The 12839-nt window shown below is 37.9% G+C and overlaps 1 protein-coding gene across 2 annotated transcripts; it reads right to left on the minus strand.

Annotated features, from left to right (window-relative positions):
* Positions 1–755: 755 nt before the first annotated feature.
* Positions 756–9073, minus strand: LOC104588183 (deSI-like protein At4g17486). Of its 2 annotated transcripts, none has more exons than XR_733749.3 (5): positions 8582–9073; positions 5741–5996; positions 5252–5539; positions 1472–1864; positions 756–1302 (listed from the first exon to the last, which is right to left on the minus strand). XR_733749.3 is itself a non-coding variant. In XM_010246023.3 (5 exons), exons 2-5 carry the CDS (start codon positions 5946–5948, stop codon positions 1254–1256), a joined length of 786 nt encoding a protein of 261 aa, XP_010244325.1. In that variant the 5' UTR covers positions 5949–5996; positions 8582–9073; the 3' UTR covers positions 756–1253. The 2 variants fall into 2 exon arrangements, 1 of the variants encoding a protein (XP_010244325.1); XM_010246023.3 differs by having other exon boundaries at positions 1624–1864.
* Positions 9074–12839: the final 3766 nt, after the last annotated feature.

Raw genomic sequence — 12839 nt, forward strand, 5'->3', positions numbered from 1 at the left:
GTTTATAGTAGATCTGTCTTACTTTCTTGTCCATTGCGTCCATGTATTCTTTTTGGTTATGTGGTCCTATACCAAGAATAAACCATCACCCTATACGCACTTTTGCAGCCAGAACTCGCACCTGACTTTTCTATTTAGTTCTACTTTCCTTACAGTTGTATGAAAATCCCCCACCCCGTTTGGCCGAGTTTACATCTGCGCCCCACAATGTCCCACAGCGCATCCCCGCCCTGTATTAGGAACAGGATTTTCAATTGAGTTGTAGAACAGAATTACTCAATGTAATGTCCTTATGTCCACATGACTTGTCTTCATTCAATAACCTGCCTACCCATCCAAAAGTAGAAGGAAAAAGCTGGAAGTGTGAATTATGAATCACTCTTCACGTTTGAGAAACATGTCTATTAATTTGCCCGGATCTGATAGAATTTAGAAATGTCTAGCATGGTACAGGTTGCCTACTTAATTGATTAGAGACTTAGAGTGAGATCTATCGTTTTAGTCCTTGTTTATTTTTCAGGAAGTGGGGGCAGATATGTTGGTAGATCCTATGGAAAAAAAACAAACTCGTATCGCTAATATGTAATGCTTAAATAATGTCCCTTTTTTATGGATAAAACAGTGATTGCACAAATTTACATCGATAAGTGCACTTGCCTGAATAAGTGCAATTACTCAGGTAAATGACTTACCAAGAAACAAACGAGGCTTTAATTGAAAGTTGAAACCAGAACCTGAGGGGAATTGTCCGACACTTAAAGCCAACCATGAAGTTCCACTGTTCTAGTGCAGCGTAATGTTAACACTAATCCTGAAATCAATCCAAGAATGCAACTACTAGTCCTGCATTCAGCGTAACTACAACGTTTCATTACATGGTAACAAAGGTTGAAAGGAAATCCAGTTAGAAGATTGCTATCGCCTCTTGTATCCAGTATAGACTAGCTATCATACACTTCCTAGAAAGAGCTTCAACCCAAAATGTGGTTATCATCCGGAGATTTCCATAAGCTAAACTGTAAGTTTTAACCTTTGGCTTGATTTTAGATTGGACTCGGAAAGAAACTGCCCACTGGATGAACAGATTGCTGGTCCATGAATAAGCCACATATCATACTGGATTAATAATAGAGAAGCTGAGAAGGTTCCCCCAATACAACACATTGAAAGATCAATTTTCCACAAGAACAAACATGCTGGCAATTGGGTAGGGACTCGGCAAAAAGAGCTGCCATCCATCTCGGAACTTAATGCTAAGAAAATGGCTTCAGAGCAAAGCTGTGATCCATCTGGTTTCTTCTCCTGTTAAGAAAATGATTGGCACCTTAGGAATTTAACAGAAAAAAAAATGCTGCAAAGATGACAAAAATGGCCCCCAAAACATTGGAAAGTAATGAAAAACAAAAAAAAAAAAAAAAATAGAGGACCATCAGCCTTCTAGTATTGGCTTACAAAACAAGAATATCCTTACAGTATGTTTTCCCATCCTAGAGTTTGTGGAGCTGGGACACCAAACTAACAACCAGAAGCCATGGTAAACCTTCGACAGCTGTCGGCTTATAGAAAGATTGACGAAACCACTCTGTTGTTCCAAATGAGGAATCAAAAAAGCCACCTTATTACCTTTCCTTCAAAGAACCATCATTGGATCTTTTCAATTCTAATGGTGGTAGAAACATTGACGAAGATGACAACTGCTTCTGCCGCATTGAAAATGAGGACTGCCGCATTGAAATTGAAGACCAGCAATTGAAGGCACTTCTCAGCTGCCTCTTTTCATTGTCATCATATTCATCGTAATTGGGGTCAGGTCGCACGGCAGATACCTTAAGGGCCTCGGGGAGTATGCAGTTGCAAAGAGAACCTACATATGAAAGAGTTTAAATATTTAAAGAAAAAAAGAATACAACATACTGATACATGCATCTTATCCAAACATGATAGCAAACAAGGTGGTATATATCATGAACCACCATAAAAACAATCTAGCAACAGCATACAAGGAAACGTGGAAGCATACAGGCAATGGGGGACAACTATTTGGGCTCCATTACTGATGAAGACAACAAATCATCCAACGCATTAACATTTTCTTTTTTTCCTTCGAGGGTTTTACCATGCGTTTGGAGGATTTTGATATATAAATTGGCAAAAAACTAGTCAGCATATTTACTTAAATCTCCTAGGTTCCGCATTTTAATTTACCAACAAACTACTTTCACAATCCTCTTGGCATACCAGATTTATTTTACTCAAATTGTCCATAAACTCTCATTTTGGCTAATATTATTATATTTACATAATTCAAGATTTACTTATGCCCATGTTCATGTGCTATGATTTCTGTAAATTGATGTAAGGAACACCCTTGGAACTGAGAACACCATATTCAGATACAGACAATGATGCAGCAAACCCAACTATGATTCCCTTATCAAGATCCAAGAAATAAATAAACATAGCAGTATCCTATCTAATAAGCTAGTAATATGCTTTTACTTTTAGCCTTTTAACTTACATTTTTCAATACATATATCTTGTCACACCCAATGAAATTTCTAAAATTTATAAAATTCCTCACATAAATTTTGTTGAATATCTAACCATTTATTTACTGAACAAATATTAGGTTGCTCCTCAGTGGTTAAGAGAATACAGTATGAAAATATGTGAAAATATTCAAACTAATACTGTAAGGTATGCAGTATCTAGTGCTGATGTTGGTGTATTGTTGTGTTGACATGGGTTCAACCTGGGTACCATAGGTTTGGACAAACCTGAATACATGGAATTCACACCATAAACCATCACATTAGTAATGAACAGATAAAATTCTTATCACCAATTGCATTTCAAGACAACAGGAATGAAAAAATTTTCAATTACATCTAGAATAAATTTGCCAAATAAAATGTATTCATTATATGGGTGTTGACAAATGTATAAATAAAGTTGACTTAGGATATCACGAATGAACTGATTTCTATTTGTATTAGTTCATTAGCAATTCCATATTGGCTGATAAAACTTACCAACTCAAATGCTCAGGGGTTATAGTAAATTATATTGTTAGAGGTTACTTGAAATCCAGAGTGATATCTTGTAGAGATTGACTAAAGGTCTGCCAATTCCTAAGCAGATAGTCTATCTAATTTTCCTTTTACTTATTGTAATTTTTCTTTTTTTAATTAGATGCAGGAGCTGTTGCATGTGAAGTCTGTTTCCTCCCTTCTCATCATTAATGAAGTTTGATTTATTGATTAAAAAGCCATTCAATGGCACTGAAACATCCACTTTCTTCCTGTTATAAGCCCTGTTTTTGACATGAGGTTCAAAAATCTTAGAACCAACCAATTCCCCTTCCAGATCAAACATTGTAAACCATATAGCCATACATCTGATTAGGCAAATGTCAAATTGTCAGCCTTTGACAGTTGACTACCACCAAGTTATTGCATTCCTCAACATCCAGGCCTAAAGTTCAACTCAAATTTTGGACAAATCCAATCTTGAACACATAAATCACCCTTAGACCTTAATAGGTGCCTGTTAGGGAGGGCTTTTTGTAGAATGGCTTTTGTCTTTGCAAATTGCAAGGCAGGCCTCACAAGGAGGAGGTGGTGTGGTGTCCCATTTTTAGAAGACCTTTACTAGATTGGAAAGTTGAAGAATGTATGAGTCTGCTGGCCAGGTTGCAAGAGGTGGAGATTAATCTTGGCAGTCCAGATTTGAGGTGGTGGAAGGAGTGTAGAAATGGGAAGTTTATGGTGAAATCTATTGTAGAGCTCTGGAAAGAAATCAGGTTGAAAGAGCATCTTTTGGAGGTTTTGGGACAACCCAATTCCTCCAACAGTGGAAACTTTTGGATGGTTGGTGGCATTGGACAGCATTCTTACTCAGGACCAGTTAAAGAGAAGAGGGTATTGTTTGATGAGAAAATGTGTTCTTTGTGAAGCAGTCTGAAAATATTGTGCATTTTTGTTGGTTGATTGCGGCTTCACAAGTTTTGTTTGGGGCTTCTTTTTTTAGCTGTTTAAAATGGAGACCTAGTCACCTCAGGTTCCTAAAGACATCTTTGATCAACTGTCTATCAGGGGAAGTAGGAAAACAAGTATTATCTGGAGTTCTGTAACTTCTGCATTGTGCTGGGAAGCATGTAAAAAGGAACAAATGACTTTTTGATGGGAAATAGAAGTCCAAGGAGAAAATGTGCACGATTATTGGTTCAAAGTTGCTAGATGTGAAAGAACTAGTGCCACCTAAGGCTAGAGCTTTCAGTTGCGAGGTCTTTATTAATAAACATACTTGTAAGAACCTTCAATGGAGAATACCCTTCGAGTATACTTCACCCCTATGTTTGCATCTTTTGTAAAATACTTTCCACTTGCTAATCTCTTGTAATTTTGTGCATGCTATTTGGAAGTTTTTTTATGTGGAGAACTGGAGATGCAGAAAAGCTCCATTGTTGTGGTGTCTATGGAAGAAAGAAATGCAAGAGATGACATTGAAAATATATTTATTTAAGGTTGCACATTGGACCAAATCTATGGAAGTGTTTAAGCTATTTATGACTGATGACATTATTAAAAACTGGAACCAGGTCGCTGATTCATCATCAGTTAGAGTGTCTCCAACAATAACTTGGAGCTGACTACCTCTAGGACTTACAAAGATGAATTTTGATGGCTGCAGCATAGGAAATCCAATTCTTTCTGGTGTTGGGGGAGTCCTTCAAAACTTGGAAGGAGATATAGTAACTTTATACTCCAGTCCTAATGGGATTGCTCACTCAACCAGGGCTGAGTGATGGTTGTGTTACAGGGATTAAGAGGTGCGGAACCCTTGCACAGTTACACTATAAGGACCTTTCAGGAGAGTTTTTGGGAGCATACACATGGAATCAAGGAGATAAAAGAGCTAATGAAGGAGAAAAAAATTGAGAACAAGGGTTAAATGGGTACATCAATCTGCTAACAGACCAACAGATGGCTTGGCGAAAAAGGGGCATTGAGAAATCACATGTACTGGGGTCAAGTACCCCATGGAGGGGGATGTAATTGAATATTCTAGAGATGGTTAAACAAGGCTAGCTATCCCTTTGGATTCTGATACTGTATTGATGCACATTATATACTCTTATTTCTATTCATATTAATAAAACTCAGAACAGTTATTGATAAAAAAAACGCTATGCAGAATATTTGAGATTTTCTTGCAAGTGGTGCAGGGAAGAAATATTTATATCAGGTACCTATTCTTGCAAGTCGATTCACCCATTTGGGGATTGGGTTCCCAGTCAGCTTGTAACAGATATCCTTGCAGAAATGGTTGCAATTTTTAACAATCAAATGATATGTATCACCATTGTAGTTTGTAGAGTGGTGCTCCATGAACTCCCTGACCTGAGTTGGGTCCAAACACGTTGTTCCCATGAATATTGACTTCCTAAATTTGAATCCCGGGCATTGTCGTGGCTCAACTTCAAAGACACCACTACTTGGGTAGTCGTGGGCTCCAAAGGCATATTCTACACCATGAACTGAAATACAAGTTTAAGTCATTAAAAAATCTACTTTTTCTAATGGATAGATATTGAATTTTAAAGCCAGAAAATAGAGAAATTGCAAGCTACTGGAATCCTTCAAGAGGGTCTCCTGCATTCCAAGAACTGTAAGTATACATTTAGGTCACTGGTCACATGATTAAGGAAAAAAAAACTAATAAACAAGATCAGTATTACCTTCCACACCAGAATGAAAGACACCAAGGCCTGCCCAGTAGACATAGCCATTCATGGGTGTCAAGTCATAAACATTAAGATAGACAGGGGTGCCGCCTGTATTATAGCTTGCTGACTTCACTTTTGGGAACAAGCTGAAACAGGCTGATTTGCCTCGTTTGTGACAAGGCATGTTGGAGTTACAGCCCTTCTTTGATCCCAATTTCATGTTTCTTTAAAAGGTGAAACCAGGAATTGGTAAATCCCTAGTTACAATCTGCATGTATTTAAGGGAAAAAATTTAGAAACATTAGTCATATTACATCAAGACCACAACAAGAAAAACCATACAGCATAATGGAGGCAAAAATATAAAGGGGTCCAATATCAACTGAACTACATATTCATCTTATTTTTTTTTTTAAATGAACTGAAGCACAAAATGAAATTTCACAAATGCCAAGAATCCATGCAAGTCACAAAGTAAAGGAAACTTCTGCATTCCCCACCTGTTGTTATGTAATAATTTAACCTTAATATGAAAGGTCACAGTCAGCAAGCCTCAAAAGTAGGATTCGTGGAGTAGACAGTATAATTGTTTGCTTCAGAAAAGCAATAAATTGTGATGCTGTAATTTCATGCATATCAATTATACAATACATCTACTCACAAGAAAACAAATAAATACAGATTGAATATAGAAATATAATTGATTACTTGGAAAATATCTCCAACCTTAGGTCAAGTTTCACTTTTTCCATTTTGTAAATATAGCATTGTTTAGATGGTTAGTTTTTCTTTCTGACATCTCAAACAATCTTGCTTCCATTCCATTGCAAAGACATCTGAAAGGTGTCTTTCTGAGTTCAGTGTCTTAAAAGCACAAGGGCTTTTTTGCACTTTAGGCACAAGGCAAGGCCTTATTGAAACGAGGTGCAAATTAAAAAAAAAAAAAAACTGCATGAAAAATGCAAAAAATAAAAAAAATAAAAAACGGCCCTATACTTATCAAACACTACTGGATGAGAGCCCCCTACACTTCATTCTCCCTTATATGCTTAATTTTCAGACAAACATAGATTATCCTTCAACATCATCAAGCATCATTTTCTTCTTGACAAATTCCTATTGATTACTTTTTAAACTCAGATCTGGAGTTTATTTTTATGTAAGCATCATTAACAAAATCACCTATTCCCATATTATGTAGCAAGAGGGAAGAACACCTAGAGCCAACAGCTCTCAAATATACTATGTGAAAAAAGCACCCAATTGTCTATCTTGAAACTGTAGTTCCCCATTAAATGGAATTTCTCCCCACCTCATCGAAAAAGGTTGTCCATAAGGGAATTAGTTGATTATGGAACCAAATTGAGCAAGCTGTTGACCCATGCAGTCAAAAATCTATTATACCCTACAACTTACAAAGTTCCAAAAGGATACCTGGGCCATCAGAAGACATACACATAAGTACATAACCACCCACCCCATGATTCAGCAATCTCCTTCAACCATATTTTCCTTTTGCTAGGCGGCAATGGTTCAGTGGTTAGAATGATGAAGGTGAGATTCAATTCCAATCTAGGATTAAACTCCCCCAAGACTCCAACCATATTCCAAAATTAACTCCCTCTTATGAATATAATACAGTGAAAAGTATTGTCCTTATTCATCAAGCAATGAAATTTTCAGAACCCTTCTCCATCTTTTAAACCTTGAAGCTTTAACTTCAACCACTTGAAGCTTCCAGGGCGGGGGCGGGGGGGGCTAGGATGTCAGTAAACAAAATCCTGGTTAAAAGAAACTTTGGGTCTAAAGAAGCAGCAGGAAACATAAGGTGCACAAACCACTAGAAGTAACCAGAAGTAACCAGAAATAATCAAATAGTATCACGACAAGAAAAAGAAACTAGAAGTCAACCGAATCAAAGTGAAAACCGCAAAGCCCGCCCATGAGAATTATGTTGAAGTCTTGAACTGCTTCATAACCCAGGCTACCTTTGTTCTTTTCTGTTTTTTTTCGAGCATAATATTAGTAGAAGTTTCCCGTTTTTATCTGCTTGGAAAGATGAACATTTAATTAAAAATTCACCCAGTCTAAATTGTTCCTGATCGCTATTACATGAATGAAAAGATTACTTCAAAACAATGAATTTTCTTATAATAGGATCCGATTGCCCATGGCTGAATTTAAGAAATTTCTAGATCTATCAAGAACTAAACGTCAATTCACACCGAGTCAAAAAAAATTCTCTAGTTCGAGAGGAGGTGAAAAGAAAGAAGGCCTTCCCAAACGACAATTTCGAATGTTGCATTTTGCGAGGAAGTTATAGACCTTGGGAAACATAGAATATCCTGCATCCTAGCAACACCGGAAGCATGAACAAAACAAATGCAATAAATCCAGTAAACTGGGTTTTCCAGCATTTCATAGAGAACATGAAAGAAAAGGCAAGAACAAACCAACATTGGTTAACAATAGAAACCAAAAGAACAGAAAGAATGAAATGGGCAAACAAGAAATATATTTGAGAACAAATTGTACCGAATAGGAGCAAAACTGAAAAATTTACTTAGTTCTCCGTGGAATTCTATACAGGAGATATTAGGAAAAGAAATAAAGGAATCATGCTTCAAGACAACAGATCGAACAGAACAGAGACACAAAGAGAAATTAATAAGCAAAAAACCACTAATCCTACGCAAACGCAAGGACATAAAAAAGTAAAATTAATAACAAAAAAAAATCAGAAAGGAAACAAGAATAAAAAGTAGAATTGGAGCAATGCCACAACACCCAAGAAGAAAAATTAAGAAAACCAACGAGAACCCATTAAAGCAAATAAAAGCAAGAGAAGCCCACCTTCCCATCTGGAGAACGTTCCCATCAGAACGGCAGACAGCAAGAAAACCACCTTCAACAAGCATGCTAACCATCTTTCACGGCCGAGAACCCACCTGAAAGTGGTGTAGCTATGCTTGAAACCCACACATTTCTGACAATAACCGGAAACCAAAATCCAGAAACCAACAACGCCTTGCAGCCCAAAAAAGAGGAAAACAAAAAACCTCCGAGAAATTTGAAGTAAAGCTCGAGAAGCTCGCTCGCGCTCTCTCTCCCTCTGGCTATTATTATCCAAAAAAACTTTTTTTTATTTTGATTTTTATTTTTTTAAAAAATCACGAACGTTGAAGTATTTCAAAATTCACAGAGCTATCTTTTTTAAACATAAAATAGTTTAAATTTACGTATTGTTATTAATATTTTTTTATTTCGAAAATCTCACCATAAATATTTTAAGTTTTTAACGATGCACGTATCCTTCCCTGTTCCCTCTCCCTCTCCCGTAGATCTGATTTTACTCATTCTCTCTTTCTCTCTCATTTGTTTCTTGATCGGTCCGAGATCGGGGAAGAAGTGAGGAATACCCCCATTGACTTCCCTCAATGACATGCAAACCCCTGTTTGGGCATTTAATTAACCAAAATACCCCCATCCAATTAAAAAACAATACATGGTTGATGATATAGCAACATTCAAATAGCAGACTGGTGAATTCGGATTAGGTCCCAACAGCCTTGACAGCCGTGGATGGGGAACATCTTTTTTTTTCTTCCAAGGCCCTTGAGATGTTACTAATGCATAGTTGTGATGGCTGTTCAAAGTTCGGATATGCTTCTCAGATAGTGCGCCTCACAATATATCCTACTCGCACATGTAGAATATCTCCTGTATTTGTATTTATTATTTATGAAAGATGTTTTCTGTATAAGATTAGATGTAACTTTGAGGGACGCTCCAGGACACCTCTTTGTGTGCACATTTGGGTAAACACCAAGTTTTAATGTCTTAATAAATTTTCTATAATTATATATCATATATAGAAAGCAAGGAACAAGTAAATTTCCGAGAATGTCAGGCAGCATCCCATACAAATGATAAATTCAGTGACAAGTTATCACATGAAGATGCATCACCACCAAAGTCAGTCACCACAAAATAAACTTCCCACTTTGTACATTGATAACTCTTTTGATTCAATTAAAGATAATGCAGGACGAGGGTTAGTCCTCCAACATCTCCGCAAAGTAGACCTTCTTGGGCTCTTATTTCAAGCCCTATTAGGCGGAGTAAGCATGGCACTTTCTAATGGCATCTCTCATCTTTTGGAGTTAACACCCGTCGCTTGTCCTCCCACACGCGGATTAGAGGGATCCGTGCGTATCCTCCTACACGTCCCACGGGACGGCCGTTAGCTCCCTCTCGCCCAAAAGATCTTCTTCCTTCTCCTTTCTCTCAAATTTCAGCTTAGTTCAACCCTCGACCTTCTGCTCTTAGAACTGAAATCCGCCGAAGATTGCCCCCCTTTGAGTTCTGTCGGTCGACGCCGACGACCGTTCTGATAGATTTATTTATCGGAGATAAATATCCCTCAGTTTTCAAATAAGTTTTTTTCATTTTCTACCTTTTTTGTTTTTTTTCTTATTTTCGCCGAAGCATTTTTAACAGTGAGAAACGATGAAAAAGATGTCCTCTCTAATGCCTCCTCCCGAAGGCAACACTGACGCGTCAGTAACACGAACCGAGTGGTTTGTGAGCGAGCCTACACAGATTTTCTTTTCTTCTCTTTTTTATATATTTTTTCATTTCAATCATGGCTATTTATAGGGTTGGTGCTTTGTATCTTATCCTCGACAGTTGATTATGGTTCAGTCCTTGGTTTCGCACTTTAGCTCTGATATCTGGAGGTGTCTTTCTTCAAGAGTAGAAAGAACGAGGCATAACCCAGATCAGATAAGTGAGAGACAGAGGGTTACTGTTGTTCAGTTCCCAATGGCAAGCTCTCTTCATTTTTTTCATTTTTTGAGGTTTGAAACAGAAAGGGATTGAGTTGAGATTGTCCTTCAAGTCTCCCAGTAGAGACGAGGAGGAAAGAGAAAGCTTTTATTCTTTCTCGAGAATAAAAAATGGCTGTTGTAAACGTTTTATTTTCTCATACCGGAAGAGAATCGCAGCATTATATGCAGCAAGGGACGAATCTTATACTCCAGCAGAATTCAAAAGGGGGCAATCTCCGGCGGATTTCAGTTCTGAGTAGACCTGTTCATGGGCCGAGCCGGGTCGGGCTATTTTGACAAAACCTGAGCCCGACTCGAATTTATTGCGGGCCGGGTTTTTTGGCCCGAATTTAAGCCCGCGGGCCTATAAGCATGTTCAAGCCCGTCCAAGGGTCGGGCTGGGCCGGGCCGGGCCGGCCCGTCGGGGCACTCGGCCCATGAACAGGTCTAGTTCTGAGAGCAGAGTTGTGGGGGGACAGGGTGGAGTAGAGTTCTAAGTACGGCTGTTCATAAGAAGACCCAACCCGAGTCGGTTGGGTTTTCATCAATACCGGTCGGTTTCGGATTGTAAAAAATTATAAACCTATGGTTCGGGTCAATTTTGGTTTTCATGTGTGAAAACCGAAACCGAACCGACTTAGTAGTTAGTAGTTACAACCTACTTAGTTCCTACTTAACTAAGTTGTCTCTATTCTAGTTACAACCTAACTTAATTTCTAGTCTTCTAGTTATGAATGACATTAATGGCAAGTATTGTAAGACAATTAAACAAGGAATTTTTTTGGAAAAGTTTAAAGAAAATAATCAAACGATCCTAGTTTCTATGGTCTTTTACACCAAATAGGCAACCAATTGCAATTATAATTAAGTGTCTTTTTTTACTTAGATTATAAGGTTTCTTGAAATATACAAATTTCAGTCTTCTTTCTCTAATATAGTTTGACTTTCCATTTTCTTGATAACTTTTATTTTAACTTGGTCCGCCCCCCTTAGCCCCTCAATTCAAGCACAATCTCTAATACAATTTGACTCTCAAGCATGATTGAACTTAGAGCCGAAACCAACCCAAACCGACCCAACCCGACTCAAACCGATCAGGTCGGTTTTGCTTAACAAAAAATCGGTTTCGATTTCAATTTTAGGTAACCCGATCAGATCACGGTTGAAAAAATCTCAATAAACCGATTCAACCCAACCCATGAACAGCACTAGTTCTAAGAACAAAGTTGGGCAAGAGGGAGCTAACGCACGAATCCCTTTAATCCACGTGTGGGTGGACATGCGGCGCGCTCACAGCGCTGTAGGACGTTTTGGGGGGGGGCAAAGTTGTGGGGGGCGGATGCGAACCCCAGAGAAGTCATCTATAACAGGTTCCAATTTGACTGTTTCACCCTTGGTTTTTTTTTTTATATCTTTTAAAGGGTACATTAGCGAGTAGTTCATCCCCCAACGTAGCTACGACCAGTACCTTACCAACCAAGCAACTGGTTTGGCACTTTGGTGGGACTAGATCATCTTTTCATTCGCCTAAAGAAGCGGGCGAGATGAGAGAGAGAGAGAAAGGAAGACTGGAGAGATTCTCTTCAACGAGGGGAGTGGGTCCCAAATATAATTTGATGTCAATGTTTTCTCTTTCTTTCAAAATATCATTTTGAATTAACAGTGGGTTCAATAAATAATAGTTCGAGAACGACCACCTCAAGAATTTTTTTTGCAATTTTTTGCATTTTCTACAATTTTTCTGTTATTGTTTGCATTTATCTACAATTTTTTGTATTTTCAGGTATATGAATTGACCTGATCATTTTTGTCTTGAGAGAGATGATTCTCTCAAAAATGTTTTTTTTTTGGATATACAAGTTAATCCAACCCTTTTTATCACGTGGTAGTCTTATGAGAGATGATTTTCTCAAAAATATTTTTTTGGAAATACGGGTCGATTCGACCCAGTTCTTTCATGTGGCATCTTTGAGAGATTATTCTCTCAAAAAATGTTATTTTTTGGTATATGGGTTGCCCTGGCCCATTTCTACCATGTGACAGTCTTGAGAGATGTTCCTCTAAAAAAATTGTTATTTTGAGTATGTGGGTTGACTCGACCCGTTTTTGAGACATGACAACCTTGAGAGAGAGAAAGAGATGTTCCTCTTAAAAATTATTATTTTGGATAAATGGGCCATTCCAACCCATTTTTGTATTTATAGGTGAGAATAGGTGGATTAGTATGGGTGAGGGTGGTTAAGGGTCAAAATGGATGGATCAAGTGGGTCAATATGGGTGGA

Source organism: Nelumbo nucifera, chromosome 1 (genome assembly GCF_055504915.1).
Source record: "Nelumbo nucifera cultivar China Antique chromosome 1, China Antique-T2T, whole genome shotgun sequence".
In the NCBI taxonomy this organism is placed as follows: Eukaryota; Viridiplantae; Streptophyta; class Magnoliopsida; order Proteales; family Nelumbonaceae; genus Nelumbo; species Nelumbo nucifera.

Coding starts and splice junctions, on each gene's coding strand:
- LOC104588183 (XM_010246023.3), bottom strand. CDS start 5,948: ATGAAATTGGGATCAAAGAAGGGCTGTAACTCCAACATGCCTTGTCAC. Junction 5,540..5,740: donor CTTTCATTCTGGTGTGGAAG/GTAATACTGATC, acceptor CTTGTATTTCAG/TTCATGGTGTAGAATATGCC. Junction 1,303..1,623: donor GATGGTTCTTTGAAGGAAAG/GTAATAAGGTGG, acceptor TTTTCTTAACAG/GAGAAGAAACCAGATGGATC.